Source organism: Melozone crissalis, unplaced genomic scaffold, assembly GCF_028551555.1.
Source record: "Melozone crissalis strain CALT ecotype California unplaced genomic scaffold, PUWL_Pcris_2 ptg000023l_1, whole genome shotgun sequence".
NCBI lineage: Eukaryota > Metazoa > Chordata > Aves > Passeriformes > Passerellidae > Melozone > Melozone crissalis.
In genome coordinates, this window is record NW_026535801.1 from 9,963,125 (window position 1) to 9,981,613 (window position 18,489).

The following is an 18,489-nucleotide window of genomic DNA, read 5'->3' on the forward strand; positions in this document are numbered from 1 at the left end:
GCAGAGATGGGACCAAAGAGGATGTGGTAGTTTGGTCACTGTTTTCTATCAATCTCTAACATTACAGGTACTTTAGTTCTTTCATTTGGGAGCAGTAGACTGCTTCAGAAAAAAAAAATTGACTTCCACTTCAAAAATTCCATAGTTGCAACTTAATGCCTCCTTAAAATCAGATGACAGCCAAGTTTCTAGGTAAGAAACCTTTAATCTTCATTCTTCATCACTTTCTTTTGCTGTCTTCTCCCTCTGCTGAGTATAAACACAGGGGAAGGGAGGCTCTTCTGGCTGACCTCTCTAATCTATATCAGCTAGACCCCCTGCACAGGCCTGGAGCAAGGCATGGTGCGCTCAGCACTGTGCTTCCCTAAGGTGTCTCCAAACACTTCAGGGGTTTGTTTATCAAATGGAGACAAGGAGGATTAGGAAAGCTGGTCAGAAGGAGTAGAGCAAAAATTACAAGCCTGACAGACTGAAGTCAAAATTAGAGGGAGCTGTAACCTGTTAGGGTCTCACTGTTGTGAGCTATTTCCTTGAATAAGCACCTGGGAGGTGGCAGAGCTGCACTTGGTCAGCACTATCAGCCCTACACCATGAGCTCTTCAGTGATTTTCTTGTCAATGCAAGTCTGTATTCTGTACATGGCAGCTCCCACACAGTGCCTTCCACACAGAAATACCAAGTTCCAGCTCTGCACAGCAGTTGCTGCACATGAATAATTGCCCATTCTTTGTATGTACGGGCAGCCAGGACCAGTGGAATGAGGAATCTTCCCCCAAGAGGGCAAAAAGGGAAAAGCTTAAATGTGCTCTTTATTCAGGGCATGGAAGTGTCTGTGGTTTCCACCACTGATAACTGTTGTCGGCATTAACTTCTGTTTGATGGATGCAAAAATAGTTCTTTGACCAGCAGTGCCCAGCTGGGGCTCTACTGGAGTGACCCCTGGCAGGGCAGGCTGATGGCTTAGAAGCAAATAGTACAAATTAGAAAACAAACCAAACCAAACACCCCCAGCCCTCACTGCCCTGGCCAAACCCTCTTTTAGAATTGTCCGATTATGTCTTGGTCTATGTTTAGTTTTATTCCTTGAGGGAAGCTTTTGTTATGTTTCTCAGCAATGGCTTGGTCACCAATGTACAGTGTTTTATAGATAAGGACATGCTTTGGTTTAATATTAATGGCAGGCAGGACAGTATTCCTTGGACGCAGTGGATCAAAAGATCGTGGCTTGAAGGTGAGGAGGAGTTGGGTTCTTTGGGGAGAAAGGGGCATTTCTGCTCAGGGAAGAGGGAAGAGTTTGGGGCATTCTGTAAAGTGGGAAGGTATATTCTGAAGGCAAGAGGCTGGAGCTGGCATATCAACGTGGAAAATGCCTGGGCTCAAACATTTGAAATGCTTCTTGAGGGACAACAGGAAGGGAATATCTCAGTATCAGTCATGTTATTACCATCTTTTAGAGCTTTTGTGTTTGAGTAAAACAATTCTCAGAGTATTGGATACAAAGGAATTTGTCTCTACTTTATTCCTCCACTGCCTTTCAATCCTGCTTGCTCTGCATCCTGCTATTATTTTGTTATCTAAGTCTTCAACACGTTTCAAGTCTGAGTTTGTCACTAAGCACAAAGCAGCCTGAAAAATTATTCCTTTCCCAGGGAATTTGAAAGTTTTCATCTTGTTTTTGTTCCAAATCCTTCAGCAGGAATGTGGAAGCATTACTGTAATACAGGAGCACTGGAGGACAGATGCTTCAAGGCAGATGTGGCATTATGTGCCTGGAATGATCAGTTAAAAAACCAACACACTGTTCTATGAGTCTGAACTTTGTTAGATTCCTTTGAAAATGCATGATGAAAAAAATAATAGAAAAAAACCCCTGAAAGTTGACAGAAAAAAACAGAAAAAAACTAGAAAGTTTGGGGGAAAGATTCCAAAGTTGTACATAAGAAGCTGTCATTTGTACTAAATAGGAGATGATTTGCACTGAAGACAGAGATAACAATATCTCAGGGATACAACAGGAAGCAGTGGTCTCTGGTATTTCTATGTAATCAGAAGCAGTCAAGAATGTAAGAAACCTAGGAAATGCCTCTTGTCATCTAGAAATTTTCCATAAATGGAAATATACTAGAAAGTGACCCATCTTCTGTGCCTATGGAGCCTGTGTGAGGGGAAGTGCTCTGTTTCACTCTGTCCCAGCAGAATAGTGCTCCACAAGAATTTCTGCCAGAAAAAGGCACTTCCACTTTCTAAATAAAACCTTGGTGCACACGTGCCATGGATGGTGGACTCAGCAGAAATGACAGTACCTAAAATAGTATGTAAACTGTGGCAGGCAAAAGAAGAAAAAGGTTCTTAGGAACATACTAAGATGGTAGTAGAATAAATAAATCTCTTCCTCACTTCCAGGGAGCTGCATAAAATCAGCATGTTCTAGAGGGTCCTTGAGAATGTAAAAGAGTAGAATTAAAATTCATGGCCTGCAGCAAGCAGTGGACCTTCCTTCATGGAAAGGCAGAAAGAAGTGGAGGAGAGAGTGATGAAGAGATGGGAGGGATGGTTCTTTGTTTAATCAAGTGTACTGCTAGCACTCCAGTGTTCATTGTGACTGGTGTGAGTTTCCAAGCTGTGCTGGATACAGGCAGAAGGGTGGATCAGGAATAAGTGCAGCTCCAGGTGCATTTCTGTGTGATGGAATTTGCCTGTAAAGGAACAGTCACTGCAGGAGTAACTCACATGGGAGCTGGAGCTTTCCGTCTCATGGGCTGCTGTCCCAAGTCAGACATTCAGTGGGATGGGAGAAGCAGAAGTACAGAACTTTCATTCACAATACAATATTCCATGGGAGACAAGTGCACAGCCTGTTCATCTCAATGCTTCATCTCTTTTCCCACTCTAGGGGCACAAAGCCAGTTCCATCATGTTCTCTAGATTAGCAAATTCTCCCCATCCCCTTCTTAGAATTTCCTGAGACCTTTCCCACCAGAAGCCCCAAGAGCCCCATATCTCCATGGCTCTCTCCTGGAAGTTCCATCACTGTGATTACCCAAGGGCACTGCGCTCCTTCTGGGATAGGTGTGGTGACTTCCCTCTGGGCTGGTGTTCCCACACCCTCTTCCTTAACAGAGCAGGGTGATATTTAGCTTTTGTCTCTGTTACATCTTCTATTACACACATATTATGAAAATATTTTCAGGGAGATGGTGCAGAGATTATGGAGCTTGTTGTTTGGGTTTTGTCCTGATCCATTTCTCCCTTATTGCATTATTTCCTGTCAAAGTTTTGGTGTTGTTTTTTTTTTTTTTTTTTTCCTAGGGGGGAAGTATACTCTTTAAAAATATCTTCTAAAAATATCTAAGTCTTTGGGGGTGTTACTGTGCAGTATCTGGATTTGTTTGGTAATCTGCTGAAGTGCTTTGTGAAGCAAAAACTGAGTCACATGTGATTTATAATGACCAACTTTGTCAGACTAAAGAAAAATGAATCCTTGGGTAAATCAAGCAGTGCTGTTCCCTGAATTTGGTGCTATGAAATCCTAATGTTTAAAAAAAGGCCTGGTGAGTAATGAACACTCTGTAAAACACAAAAAGGGTATTGCAGAAAGACTTTGACTAACGCTGGAGTAATACAGCTATCAGTATTGAGCAAATCAGGCAAAAACCTGGTACAGCTCACTTCCTTTTGATCTGGGAGATCTCAGACTCTGTGCTAGGAGCTGCTTCAACAAATGCAGCCATACCCTTGTTGTGAAAGCATTGCCCCATAGCCCCGGGCTAAGGACAGCTTTTGCTATCAGCAGAATGAGATCTGGCTGATGTGAATTGCTCATAGAGCAAATCAAGCCTAAACATCTCTAGTGGTTTCCTCGTGTTTCACCACTTAATGCTTCCACAGTTTTCAGATGTAATATTTGATTTTTCTCAGTGGATATCAAAGATAATATTAAACAAAATAGAAATAAAAAGGCACAAACTGAATGAAGCAAATGAATATGTGAAGTCCATATTTTACTTTGTTTTCTACTGCCTTGTTAGAAACTGAGTTACTTCTTAAAAGTCTGTTCAGAGCAGCTAAGCCTCTTGCAAAGTCCAAATGTCTGGATGGCAGGAGAACAAAATATTTACTAAAACTCTCACACTGATGAAGGTTTTTCTGGGGCACTAATGGTCATCTCCATGAACAAATGAGTGATGATTGTTTCTTTGCTCCAGATATTCATTCTGCTGGTACTGTAAAGCACTGAATCCACTTAGAAGTTTATGGCTTACATACAGGACCCCTTGCTGGACCTTGTGAAGTAGGACCACAGTGGTTTGCACGTTTGCAGTTTCTACTGAATTGTGGCACTTTGTCCATTTCTTGCTGCTGCTTTTCATGTCGCGAGGTGGACACTCAAAAGAGAAACATTCTGAAATACTCTGTTACAGGCTGGACGCTCTGGAATAGCAAAAAAATAATACTTGCCTACCAAAAGTGCTTTACATTTTGTAAAGTTTAATTCAGTTGAGTTAACAGCTTGTTGTCTGAATAAAAACTAACAAGACCAGTAACTTGTAAGAGAAATGTGAGTTTGATCTGTTCTCTTTCAAATACAGGCAAAAAGTTTGGTGGCTTAGAGGGAATCCGGGCCCTGCCCACTTCTCAGTTGTTGGTTTTCACCACTGGATTATCTTAGCCTGAGAACCGAAAGCTACAGGTAACAAGTAAATATGGAAACACATAATTAACTTGTTTACATTCTGCACTGTGATCTCATTGGCTGCTCCTTATCTATTTGTTAGTCATGCCGAGAACTGAACCAACTAGGGAAGAAAATCACATCCTCACTGGAAGGGTGTTTGCTGCTCTGCATAAAGAGCAAAGTCTGGGCTTGACTTTCACTTCTTCTGTCCAGGATTCTGTCAGATACCTCAATACCTCTGTCAGATACCCTGTCAGCCAGAGCAGCTCGATGGAAGCAATGGAATCAATCCCTCAGCCTCTCCTGCAACAGAAAGCACTTTCCTTCACTTCCAGTAAGATTGGCTTTGATTAGACGCGCATCCCAAGCCTGCACACTTCATTTTCTTTTCCCACGTGGAGGCTGGGGGCTGTGGTGCCTTATAGGGAGCTGTGGCTCGCCTCGGGGGCTGTCTAGACTGCCTGGCTCCGATCGTGTTGGGAATTAGGGCCAGACAGCAGCGCCGCCGCTTCCGCCGTGACTCAGTGCCTGGAGCGGAGCTGTGCTGAGTCAGGGCAGCGGGACAGACCTCGCCTTGGGCAGCCCAAAGGGGCACGGGACAGCTGAGAAACAACAACCCTAATAGAGGGAGGAAAGCCTTTGGGGTGAGGGACGAGTGCCCCTGACTCTGAGTCGCTCCTATGGACTGGCTTTGCAATTTCCGACAACAAGAAGCGCTGCAGAGCCAGTCCCCAGGAAGCCAAAATTGATCATATGTAAAAAAAAATTAGTATCTTAAAGATAACTTATTCTTCACTGCTTGTGTGATGCTGTGAGCTTATAAAGTCCCTAGGAAGCCAAAATTGATCATTTGGTAAAAAGAAAAAAAAAAAAAAAATCTAGTGTCGTAAAGATAACTTATCCTTTGCTGATTATGTGATGTTGTGAGGTTGCATAGTCCCTAGGAAGCCCAAATTGATCATTTGGTAAAAAAAAAAAATTCTAATATCTTAAAGATAACTTATGCTTCACTGCTTGTGTGACGTTGAAAGGTTATACAGTCTCCAGGAAGCCCAAATTGATCATTTGGTAAAAAAATAAGTCTAGTGTCTTAAAGATAACTTATCCTTTACTGCTTGTGTGATGTTGTGAGGTTATACAGTCCCTAGGAAGCCAAAATTGATCATATGTAAAAAAAATTCTAGTATCTTAAAGATAACTTATTCTTGACATTGTGAGGCTATGCAGTCCATAAGAAAAAAAAAATTGATCATTTGGTAAAAAAAATTAGTATCTTAAAGATAACTTATGCTTCACTGCTTGTGTGATGTTGTGAGGTTATACAGTCCGTAGGAAAAAAAATTGATCATTCGGTAAAAAAATAAATCTTGTATCTTAAATATAACTTATCCTTCAGTGCTTTTGTGATGTTGTGAGGTTATACAGTCCCTAGGAAGCCAGAACTGATAATTTGGTTAAAAAATTCTAATATCTTAAAGATAACCTACCCTTCACTACTTGTGTGACATTGTGAGGTTATACAGTCACTAGGAAGCCAAAACTGATGATTTGGTAAAAAAAATTCTAAATCTTAAAGATAACTTATGCTTCACTGCTTGTGTGATGCTGTGAGGTTATGCAACCAAGTGGAGAAAATCAATCCTCCTTTTCCCTTAGTTAGTTACTGATCAAACTACTCATAAACCACTCTTTTAGTTTATTGCCCTATTTACTAGAGTTTGGAAACTTATTAACTCATCTGCAGTTTTGCTTTGATCAGGTCTACAGTACAAAAGTTCTGAGATAAGTCAGTAAATAACAATAAAAAAATGTGGAGTTTGTATTTGTTTGGTTCCGTGTTTTTTTTTTTTTTTTAACCTGTTGAGGCAGCAAAGTTTGAAAAATTAGCAACAAGTATCAAGTTTGTGTATAGGAACTCCCCTTCTTGATAGAATTTTCAAGAGGGTTTCTGAAGAAATGATAACAGCAAGAGCAAGCAAATGGAACACAGGAGTAGCTGGTGGTTCTTTGGGTTTTCCTCTGCTTATTGTGGAAATGTTTTGAGATTCCTGTTAAACTAATTTGGCCCCTTGGTAAATATGTAAGGGTTTTTTAACTTTTATTTAGGGCTTGAAACATCATTATTTGTTCTGTTGCTTTTTATCATGCTCACAATGAGGAAAGCAAAAAGTTTAGGCTTTTGGTGGCAATAAACTCCAGTCCTGCTATGTTGTACAAATTAATATGAATTATTTGCTCTTTGTAGGTGTTCAGCATGTCTTCTTTTACCTGAGACACTGCTGTACTCAGCAGATATTGAACTCTCATAGGGGCTGAGGAGGACAAGGCTGCAGCTGACAGAGCCAGGATGACAGTGCTAAAATGTTATTCGTGAGAGATGATACAAGAGCTACAAAGTGCAACTGAGGAGATTGGGGCTGCACCGTCTGATTCTTCCTTAGGTGGGCAGTGCAGGGGTGCAACAGTAACAGAGACCTCCACCAGGGAGGATTCCCAGTTTCCCTCTTCCCAGCCTTGCGCCTGCTGCCGCGACCCTGGAATTTAAAATTACTTCATTTAATACCCTATGTGTTTGAAAATCAGGGTGGTGGGGTTTTTTCTTTTGGTGTTGTTTTTTTTTTTTGGTTTTTTTTTTTGGTTTTTTTTTGCCTCCATGGCTGGGTCCGCATTGGCACTCCCTTCACACTTTGCTTAGCAGCTTTCCTGAAAGACTGGTTCAGAAACAGTCTTGGTAAGAGACTGTTCACCAAACAGACTTGCTAAGACCACACACGGACGTCTCCCACTCTTCAAATTTCTAGCACTCTTTCATAGGATGGTACAATGGTTTGTGCTGGAAGGGACCTTAAGGACCATCTCATCCACCCCGTGCCATGGGCAGGGACACCTTCCACTACCCCAGGTGCTCCAAGCCACATCCAACCTGGCCTTGAACACGTCCAGGGATGGGGCAGCTTCTCTGGGCAGCTTCCAGGGCTTCACCACCGGCACAAGAAATGTTTTCCTTGACTTTCCCCCAGCCTTCGGCCCGGGCGGAGATAAGAGCGGGATGCCCGGAGCGAGGGCAGCTCCGGGGCCGGGGTTCCGCGGGTGCCGTGCCGTGCGGTGCCGTGCCGTGCCGTGCCGTGCCGTGCCGGGCGCTCCCGGCGGAAGAGAGCGAGAGCGGCGTCCCGGGCTCGGAGCGGCCAGGGCCCGCCCCCGGCACCACATGATGCCGCCTCTCCTTCCTGCCGCCCCCGTCCCGGCCAGAAAGGGGAAGTGGCTGCGCTGCGCTCCCCGCCCCGCCGCGGGAAACGCGGGGCCGGCGCGTCCCGGCAGAGCCGCGCCCGCGGAGCAGCGCGGCCGGGCCACGATGCTGCTGCTGCCGCCGCTGCTGCTGCTGCTGCTGGGCGCCGCGCTGGCCCCGGGCAGCGCCTTCAACCTGGACGTGGAGCGCCCGGCCGTCTACTCGGGCCCGGCCGGCAGCTACTTCGGCTTCGCCGTGGACTTCTTCTCCCCCGACCCGCTCTCGTAAGTGCGCGTCCCGTCCCGCCCCGTCCTGCCCCGCCGAGCCCGGAGCGGCGCTGTCCCGGCCGGGAGCCGAGAGGCGGGCGGAGGATGCGGAGCTGCCCCCGCTCCCTCTGTGGCAGGCGGGCCGGGGCGGCTCTCGGAGGGAACGCGGCTCTGCTGAGGCCCCGGAGCGGGATGGAGCCGGTGCTGGTCCCCAACAAGGACCGCTCCGCATCCCGGCCCCGTTGGGGCGGCTCTCGGGGGGACACGGCTCTGCTGAGGCCCCGGAGCGGGATGGAGCCGGTGTCTGTGCCCAGCAGGACCGCTCCGCATCCCGGCCCCGCTGGGGCGGCTCTGGGGCCGGGATGCCGCACCACTCCGGCGGGGCACGAACCTTGTGCTGCGGGATTCTCTGCATAGCCCGGTCTCACGCAAATGATGGTGGTGATAAATACAGCGTGGAAAGATGTAGTTGTGGTGTTTTGGTTCCTGGAGCTGCGTGCTGTGGCGTTTCAGGAGATCTGCTGTTCTCTCCTCGAGTGTGCTTTGCGGGAGTGCTGTGTTTGAGTAGTGGTGAGTCTGTGCGAGTCGCCGAGGAGTCTGGAGAGGGAAAAGTTCCATGTAAGCTCTCTCCACGTCTGCTTCCTGAATAGGTTCCCGTTTCATGTTAAAGATTAGGCAGCGTGCCGTCGCTGTTGCGTTTCAGACCTTTGAATCCTCGCCTCGCTAAGTCGGTGTTGCCAGAATGAATCAGGCTCTGGCTCTGAAATGCGGGCTACAGTAACACCCAGCTTTTGTCGCTTTCCCCCCACTCCTCTCCCATCTTAAGGGCTGGAAGATTGGAAAAGCTGCTGGCTTTCATCCTGCTGAAGGGATATTCTCTCTCCCCCCTTAATCTTTAGCTTGTGAAACTTTATAAGCAAATTGTACGGCTATTGAGCAAGTCTTTCTGCAGTACATCATCTAACTTTGTTTGCATTTTTTTTATTACCTACATATATTAGAAGCCATCCTGTCTTAACTTGCACATGTTGCACCATCTTTCTCTGCTATCTTAAGTCTTGGTGCTAGAAGAAAAAAGCTTCTATTTTTGTCCCGCCCTTTATTTTTAAGTCCACATGTGTGGCTGCAGAGTTATCAAGAGACTGGTAAATGGATGTAATAAACTTTCTTCCTTGCTTTCTGATAAGGAATTATGTGACACAGCTCTCCATGAAATCACTATTTGGAAGCTTTCCATTATTTTTATAAGAACTATTGACCTCCAAGTGCACTGCTGTTAAAGAAAACAGTGTGGCTGTCAGGCAGCACGAAAAGCTTCTGTATATTTCAAAGGGAATACTCTCCTTGTTTGTTTGGTTTTTTTTTCTTTTTTGTTTGTTTGTCATCACTAAAATTTTGTTTGTACCTGCTAAGCTAAGCACTTTATTTTACATTAAAGTTCGTAATTGACCCAAGTAGCTCTGCAACTTTCACAGGAACAGGCTCTCGTGGTGTTCAGTTTTCAGTTTATGCCTATGGACACTGATATTTTGCCTCCTGAAATAGCCAGAAATACTTGTATGCAGTGTAAAGGCATATGGGGTGTGACGTGGTTCCTATGCCTTTCTTTTTGCTTTAGTGAGCTTTTATTCATCACCTGTTTTAGAGCATTCATTCATCACCTGTTTTATACATCAGTACCAGAGATTAAGTCAGTTTCCTTGGGCTAAAGCTGTTTGGATTGCCTAGCCTGACAACAAAGGCATGCTGTTAGTCCCTGAATGCTCAGGCTGCTGTTTCACGGTCTATTTTGACCTGCTGGATGCCAAACTGAACCATATTTAGAAGTCGAGGGTGAAAGTCCCATTCCAGGAGTGGAAGTGGTGGTGTTGTGTCCGGGTGCCTGACAGTGGGCACAGCTTTTATAGGAGAAACAAATGAAACAGGTTTCTCACACACCCTCTGCTGCGCTTGATAGTCCAGGGTGCACCTCCAGGGACGGCCCAGTTTCTTTGTTGCCCATGGAAATCCCTGGAAAGGCATCCCAGAGGTGCCAGAACAATCCTAGTGTTGCCCCAGCATTGGGGTGGGGTGGATGGTTCAGGACCATGATTCAGGAAATTGGCAATACTCTAAAGCATAGCTGGTGTATTCCCATGGAAATACAATTGTCCCTCTATTCCCTCTTTCCCAAAGTATGTGGGTTAGAGACTTCTAAGAATTTGGGTAATTTGCATGTTATTATAAGAGCAGTGACAAAGACTGCTTGCTTGGTCTCTGATGATAAAAATGCATTTTTTTTATTTGGGGAAAATACCTTTGTGGAGCCACAAAAATGATTCCTATATTCCTGTTTAATAAACCTCACCACAAATATTAGCCTAAGAAAAATTTAAAATATATAATTAGAATGGGAATGAATGAATCTTTTAAACAAATGCTTCATTTGGGGGACTTCTCAAAAGTCAGTGGTACAAGAGTAAAATGGGAAGTAAGCTACCACTTGTTTAATAGATTGTAATTATAATAATTTATATGTTTCTTTACTTGGCATTATAATGTTCATTTTTAAGCCTTTGTGTTCTGCCCAGAGATCTGATTTTAAGTGATTAAAGTGTTTCAAATTCCTGCTCTAAAAATCTAGACAGTCTAAGAATGGCAAATAGGGAAAACAAATGGATTGCCAGCTAGCCTGGATTTTCTATCAGGGTCCATGCCAGGACATTTTTAAGGTTCTGAAAATTCACACAGGTTGAAAAGTGGTAGATTTTCATGCAAACTGAGCTTTGATGAGGTGCTGCATGTTTATACCTATGCTTATCTCTTTACTGGAAAGGAGCCTGGAGATGGCTCTGAAAACCAGAGCCAGTTTGATAAGCCTGGCTTTGCCTGCCTGTAGACATTCTCCCCAACCAGTCCTGCAGCTTGTTCAGCTAAGCCAGCTTCCAAACCAGAGAACTGCAGTGCCTGACGAGACTTGCTCCTGCAGGCTGCGTTCCCTCTTCAGCAGTGCCAAGGGAAGAGCCAGAGCAGGCTCTCTGATGAAAGGAAGCACTTGATTTTGACTTCATGCTTCACACTGACTCTCTCAGTCAAGTGCTGATGTGTCAAGTGGGTCTCAGAGGTGCTGGGGCTCCTGCAAGAGCCTTGTTCAGTCTGTTTGCTCCTTTGGCACTGCTGAATTTTGCCACCTGTGCAGGAGCAGAGTGCAGGCAGTTCCTGCTCGGGGGGCACCCAGCAAGTGTCTGCAGAGGCAGGGATGCAGAAAGGCACAGCAGATGCTGATAGGGAAGTGATGAGTGAGCAGTGAGTGTGGGTGAGGATTCATCAGCCTGCAGATCTGTGGCTCGGGGTGGCTGGCACTTTGTGTTGTTTTTACCAGAGCCCTCGCTCAGGCAGGGCTGACTCATCACGTTCAGGACACGCTGAGCTCCCAGCCCGCTGCTGCTTTGTTTGTACGTTGTTTCCATTTCTGACAGACTTCCCTGAATTACCCTTACTCACGAAATTAACAGAAATTATGCCACCTGATGGCTTTCGTAAGGTACAGAAGTGCACAATTTCCTCTTCTGCTGTGCACGTACATATTTTTGAAAAGAAAAAAGAATAATATGAAAGGTGTTTCTCTCATTTAAAATACAATCCTAAGGAGGCCTGGATACTTTGAATTTGTCGTATCTTTTTTCTCTCTTCTTTTGGTGAATTTTTTTTTTTTCATGCAGAAAAGAGAACCTCATATGAATTTCTCTAACTGAGAGTAGCTGGAGTTGGATTTATGTTAGAGCAGGCAAGACTTCTGCTTCATGTCATAAAGTTATAACAGCTGTGCCTTAGCTGTTGAAACCTTTTAAAATATATTTAAAATATGTAATTAGAACGGGAATAAATAAATCTTTTAAACAAGTGTTTAAAGGTTTTTTGTGTTCTGCTTCTTCTTTTTCCTGCAGGACATATCTTTTGGTGGGAGCTCCCAAAGCCAACACTAGCCAGCACAACATCATAGAGGGAGGGCAGGTGCTCAAGTGCAGCTGGAACTCCAACAGGAACTGCCAGCCCATTGTGTTTGATGCCACAGGTAATGTGTGGGTCACTGTGGGGGAGGTGGGGTGCCTCTGCTCTGATGTGGGGAAGCAGAGAGGTTTCAGGTCCCTGTGGGATTTTTTTCATGCTCAGTGTGAATGTGGTTGGTTTTTGACTGGCAGCTAGTCAAGGCTTGCTTGTGCTCTCCTTTTCCTCTCCTCTCTCTTGGAATGGTTGTCCCTGGTACGTCCTGAAAGCCTGAGTGAGCAAACAGTATTCTTCTTGTGTTTTAACCTATTTATATTTCTCCTCTGTACTTTTCAGCAACCCTAAAACATTTGGCAACCTAATTCCCAATGAACCCCGAGGGGTTTTCTTCCTATTAAGAACATGTCGTATGAGGATGCTTTTCAATATCAGCAAAGGTGGTTTAGGCAGAAAATACCCAAAAGTTTAATCTGACAACAGGAATTTGGCCTAAAAACTGTGAAAAAAATATCTTCTTTAATTTTTTTCCTCTCATATATAGCTCCACAGTGTTTGTGGTTTCTGTGATAGCAGCGCTGAGGTCATAGGCACTCCTTACCCATTGCTGAAGCACGTTTAAAGAGCTGAGCAGCAGCAGTGTGGACACGAAACATTTCAGTCATTCCTCATGCTCTGGTGCACACAGTGATTTCCACAGGCGGTGGCAGGTCATGGGAATGCTCTGCATGTGCTTTTCGGCTCCAGCCCCTCGCTGCTGAATCCTGTTTTCCACAGCGTGTTTCAGGGCAGCGGAAAAACCTCCCCATGGCACGGCAGGGGATTAGCAAGACCCATGTGGAAAGGCAGAGGAAACACCTGTGCCTTGAAGCTCTGGTTGGTTGTAATTCATTCTTGCCTCTGCTAGCATTTTGACTTGGCAGCCTAAAAATTGCTAGATTGATGCAGCCTTTTTAAATAGTGTGCAGTAGAGTGGAGAAGCTCTTCTTCCAATTCCACTGTCAATATATGCCACAAAAGGTTGTTGCTGTTCAGATTTCTGAAATCTTCATATCTTTTTGTGAAAACCACTATGTCACCAGTTTCCTTGCAAAAAGCAAAAAGGAAAAGAGTATGCAATGGCACCCACAAACCCCGAGTCATTATCATTCTTTCACTCATTTATCATTCTCATATTATTCTGTGGGAGCATATCTGTCAGATTACTAAAAATCTCTAATAAGCTGCAAAGTCTGACTTTTTTTTCTGCATCAGTGTCCAGGCAGCAAAACCAGATTATAACTGTCTTCTTTTTGTTGTTGTTCTCTTATAACTGTCTTCTTTTTGTTGTTCTCTGGGCTTATTTACTAGAATACAAGTGTGCTTTTTGTTAATTTGGGTACTTTTAAGAAAGAATCTTGATGTCCCTAGTTAATAATCATTAATATCATAGCATGTTGGTTCTAAACACATCTTCCAATGGGAATTACAGTGCATTTATGAGTTTATACTGTGAACATTTGCAGTAGGCTTTTCCATGTGCCAGGTGGAGTTGATAGAGGCCACACTGCCTTCCTGCATGTCTGTGCTTAAGGGATGTGCTCCTGGGCAAACAGACAGTGTTTTGCTTGTCATTTTCCTGTAAGGTACAGCCATGTTAATTGCTTGAAATTTAACAGTAAAAATAGCAGGTCATGAAGGCTTAAGAGGATTTCTTTCAGGCAGGCTTTAACTCACTCCAGCTTTGAGGCAATGAATGGGGGAATAATGCATTTGTCAATTATTGTCCTGGTGAAAAGGGGCATTGTATTTCAGCTTGATAAAATAATGAATGCCCTGAGACAAAAAAAGAAAGTGTCTTTTTCTTTGTGCGTAGCACAATGCTCGATTCCCTGTGCTCTGGTGACAAAGTCAGTGCCAGCACTGGCAGCTGCTGTTCCTGCCTGCCCCTGCCCCTGCCTGTGAGGGAGCAGGGATTAGGGAAGCCTCCTGACCCACTTTGGGAAACGGGAAGTGGAAGATCTGACCACTGACTTGTGGTGCTGATGCTGATGTGGGGCTTTTTGTGGATGACTAAATGCAGCCTCTGCAGGAATCCAGGCTCATCCAGCTCTGCTCATCATTTGTGCAATACCATCTGTAACTCCAGAGGTATTGCTTAGCCCTGCCATACCAGGCAGATTTTTTATTCCCTCCCAGATTCACTGGAAAAACCAGGATCTGCATCATTACTTAGATGTGTTTCTTCAGAATCATTTTCTAATTGCTTACAGCCAGTGAGGAATCTGACCTGTGAAAATAATGAGAATGCTTGTCCTTGTGGCTTTCCTCAGTTTGCCTGACGATGCCAAACTCTGTATGTGGAGCTGGATGCCCTGTAATTAACAGGAGTCATGACCCTGTTCCTGTTCCTGCTCCCTTCTGCCAGGTAGCACAGCTGGAAATGCCAGAGCAGGCCAGAGGGAACGTGGCGAGGGAGTGGAGGAATTGTTCTGACTGTGTAGGGTTGTTTTTTCCCTTTTTATTATCACAAATAAATGTGAGACTAGGTGTTTACAGAGGTCCAGCAAGCAGGGTTTCTTCCTCTAGATGTTGTTCTGTTACTATTAATTAGGGCTATTTCTTCTTAAAAATTCCTTGGTTTTTTATTTAAGTTTTTCTACAGCTTTATGGGTCCATTTCTCTTCCCCATCTGTACAAAGGCCATGCTGAGCTCACTGGCTGGACAGGGCTGGGGTTTATTTTCTAGATCTTGCTTTTGGGTTTAACATCATATTTGCAGACCAGCATGCTCATTTATGTGATCAAATGCCACAGCTCTTCTGTAGCCCAGGAGGGAAGGTACCAGCTCCTGAGAATAATCTTTGGAAGAGCTGTTCCAGCCCTGGAGTTCAGCAGCATTGGTTGCTCACTTGCACTTACCCTCACCCCAGCTGCCCTGGAGGAAGGTGATAAGTCACTGAGCTGATGTTCCTGTACTACAGAATTTACTGCTTTGTGTGTTCCTTCCTGTGGGGGAACACTGAGCTCTGTCAGGAGTAGGAGTCCATTTGTGCAGTGTCATTTATGTAGCTCTCATGCTGAAATTACCTGTATTTCCCTCCTTTTAATATTTTCTTTTTCGCCCTTCCCATCAGCCTGTAACATCAAAACCAAAATCAAACCAAAGCAGTTGTCATAATTTTTAAACCTCTGGCTAAAAAAAGCAATGTTCTTTCACACCATATTTTTTTATTTAAAACAGCAATATATTTCGTGCAATCACTGAATGGTTTGGGTTGAAAGGGGCCTTAAACATGATGTAGTTCCCACCCCCTGCCATGGGCAGGGAGAATTCATGGAAGGGAATCTCCTCTTGTCCTGAATCTCTCAGCACAGTGAAATTCACTGGAGAATATTCTCTCTGTGTGGTTCTTTGCACATTACACTAATTGCTTTTGACATTCTGGTATATATGGTGGCTTTGGAAGGCAAAATGTTTATATGGCACATTAACACTTCCCAAATGCAGCGATGCTTTGCTGTGGGGCTGCTCAGCCTTTCAGCAGTGACATCAGTTGGCTTTGATTTAACACAGTTGTGACTGTGTGAAAGTGGCATAACAGACGTGTGTGGTGGAGCCTGCCCTGGAGTCCAGGGTGCACATGGCTCTGCTGGGCTAGAAATTAAAAAAAAAAAGATTTTCTAATGTCACCAGGCAAGTGTTTCAGGCTGGCTTCTGCTCTTAGGAGCACATCAAGGTAGTAGGATAAGAAGGAACAAGCACCACAGCAAGCATCCTAACCTGCACACCTCTGCTGGTCCTGTTACAAAACTGAAATATGAAGCAGTGCTGCTGTCAATTTAACAGGTTATCCTCCAAGTCTAGATAGAAACAGGTCTGATTTAAATACTTTTTTAACCTTATTCCTGTTTACCTTGTTAATTCAGCGGTGAAGATGCCTCTTTCACAAAACTAAAATTTTTGGCCTTGGTTTTCTTCTCTATCTTGACTTTTTTTGACAAGTGACAAAGCATGACCACAGTTTCAATTCAATTGCTATGTGAAATACTTGGAATTTTTCCCTTCTGTCCCAGTTAACTTTCAGACCTTCAGAATGTGTAGGAGGCCCCATTTTTTCAGGACAAGCACTGAAGAGAAATTTATATTCTCAAGATAGCTTATTCTTCAAAATTTTCATAAACACAAGCAATGATAACAAGTCCTTTCCCCTCTGCAAGATGTTTTACATTCAAATTAACCAAAATCACAGGTTGTAGCTCAAGGTAAATATTGATCTTCATTCATTCTTATCTGTTCTCCACACTGGATAATGTTGTGATTAAAAATTTAGGTAATTTTTTAAATTTTAAATCCATCGAAATAGGGGAATGCTCTGAATTTTGTGAAGAAGTATCTGTGGAAGCAAATAGTGGAAAAACTGCTTTTACACCTGGATGAGCCCTTTCCACCAGACTGACCAGAGACGTGGTTCCTCTTAGAAAGTTTAACACTTGGCTTTCTCTGCCAGCTGCTCAGCAGCTTTTTCCAGGAAAAACATATTTCTTGTGGGTAAACCCTGAAGGGAAGGCACTTAATAAGCAGCCCATTTTCTGTTTCTGATCAGTTCTGTGGCCTAGGTCCAAACCCATTTGTTTTAAAGCTGTATCAGTCTCCATCTCCTTTTTTCATCTCCACAACCTTCACAGCAAATTTTTCATGGACGGTACCAGATATTGCCAATAGTGTTTCCATAGTCTTCCTCAGGAAAAAGATTCCTGGAAAGTTAAAGGGTATTGCACAAGTGAAATTTACTTTTTGTAGTTGTTCATTTTCTGTGTAGAAAAGTAAACACATTTTTTTCTGCGCAACAGGAGGCTCAGAAGTTCACTGAGCCAGACAACAAATCCAGTGAACAGAGGGGCGGCCAAATGTGCTTTTTAGGAAAATCAACACATCATCTTTATGTTTTTACTTATGTGTTTTACAGTTAGGCATGCATGGAATGGCAGGGTTGATACACTTAGTTAACTGTCTAAATAAGTGCCTCCATTATGTGCCCCTGGAGTTTTAGAGGATCATTTTGAGTTTTGATTTCAACAAACAAAAAATTATTCAGAGACCCATGTAACCAGTTGGAGTTAATCAGGCTACACATGTAGCAAATTAATATAAATCAAAAGTTTCCTATGTGCTTGCTTTCCAAAAAGAAACAATCTTCTTAATTATTTATATAATTTTATTTTTCTTATTAGGGTCCTAGCTTGTCATCAGTCAAGAATAGTGGGAAATTGTTTGGTAGAAATAGCATTTCCTCATGTGTTTATGGCTTTTCATGAAAGTTTGACCAAATTATTTTGTTACCTGCTGCTATTTTAAAAATGAAAATTTAAAAATTTAATTAGAAATGTATCTGCTGCAGTACAAGATGCTTAAAACTGTAGCTCTTTATGTCAGCACCAGAAAGTCCAGTCCTGACACTGCCCCAAGAGCTGCTGCATTTGGAACCATCTGATGAAATGCAGACAGCTCTACGAACTGCTACAAAGGAAAATATGCTCATAAAAACCAATTTGAGCTTCTATGCTAATGAACTGCAGATTTCTTGAGCAGATTCAGTGTTCAGCCCAGGAAGATTTGCTTGTTCAGACAATGGATTGTTTTGCTTTTCTGAGACCTGTGGTAAACCAGGGATGCGCGGCTGAGTGGTCATTCCTTCTCTGGGGGAAAGCTTTCCCTGCTGCTTTCATTCTCTGCAGCACAGCTCAAAATTCAGGACTGGGGAGCCTTGCAGAGGCTGTTGAATATCAGAATCTAGGAGTATATCAAGTGTGGCGTGTTTTTGCTGCTTTGGGAAAAGAATTCAGTGTGGCCTCTGCCTGGAGAGAGTTTTATCACTGATCCTCGTACTGTCCCTCCTCTTCCCCCTTCCCATGTTTTGATGCAACAAAGAAATTTTAGAGGAATTGTTAGTTCTTAAATGCTTCTGGATACAATTCTTTGGAGACTGGATATTTTGTTTTGTGCTAAAAGAGGAGAAGGAGACTTTTGCAAAGGAAATGCCCTTGTAAAGAACTCTCCTGATTACTCCTTACATTTGCAGATTTGGGTTTTTTTTCTATCCCCCGAGTGGGTGATCCAAGACAATAGGAGGCTTTGTTTGGAAGCCTAAGCCACCAGTTTGGCATGGCTGGATCTATCTGTGACCTATTTACTTGAAGTGGGTATTTTAAGTGCCTCAGGCAGCTTTGAGCTGTAGCACTGCCCCGGTAAGATCTGCTGATGAAGTTATGGCTGCAGTGGGTGCCGTGAGCTTACATTTCCCTCCTGGAGATTTTGGTCATTTGTGCAAAACAGTCAATTGTTCAAAACTCCATCA

General features: G+C 43.7%; 1 protein-coding gene across 1 annotated transcript in view; it reads left to right on the top strand.

Annotated features, from left to right (window-relative positions):
• Positions 1 to 8,021: 8,021 nt before the first annotated feature.
• ITGAV (integrin subunit alpha V) overlaps positions 8,022 to 18,489 on the top strand; it is a 42,538-nt gene continuing 32,070 nt past the window's right edge. The window contains exons 1-2 of the mRNA XM_054277760.1: positions 8,022 to 8,185; positions 12,094 to 12,221. Coding sequence (XP_054133735.1) covers positions 8,028 to 8,185; positions 12,094 to 12,221 — 286 coding nt within the window. The 5' untranslated portion in view covers positions 8,022 to 8,027. The remainder of the gene's footprint in view (positions 8,186 to 12,093; positions 12,222 to 18,489) is intronic.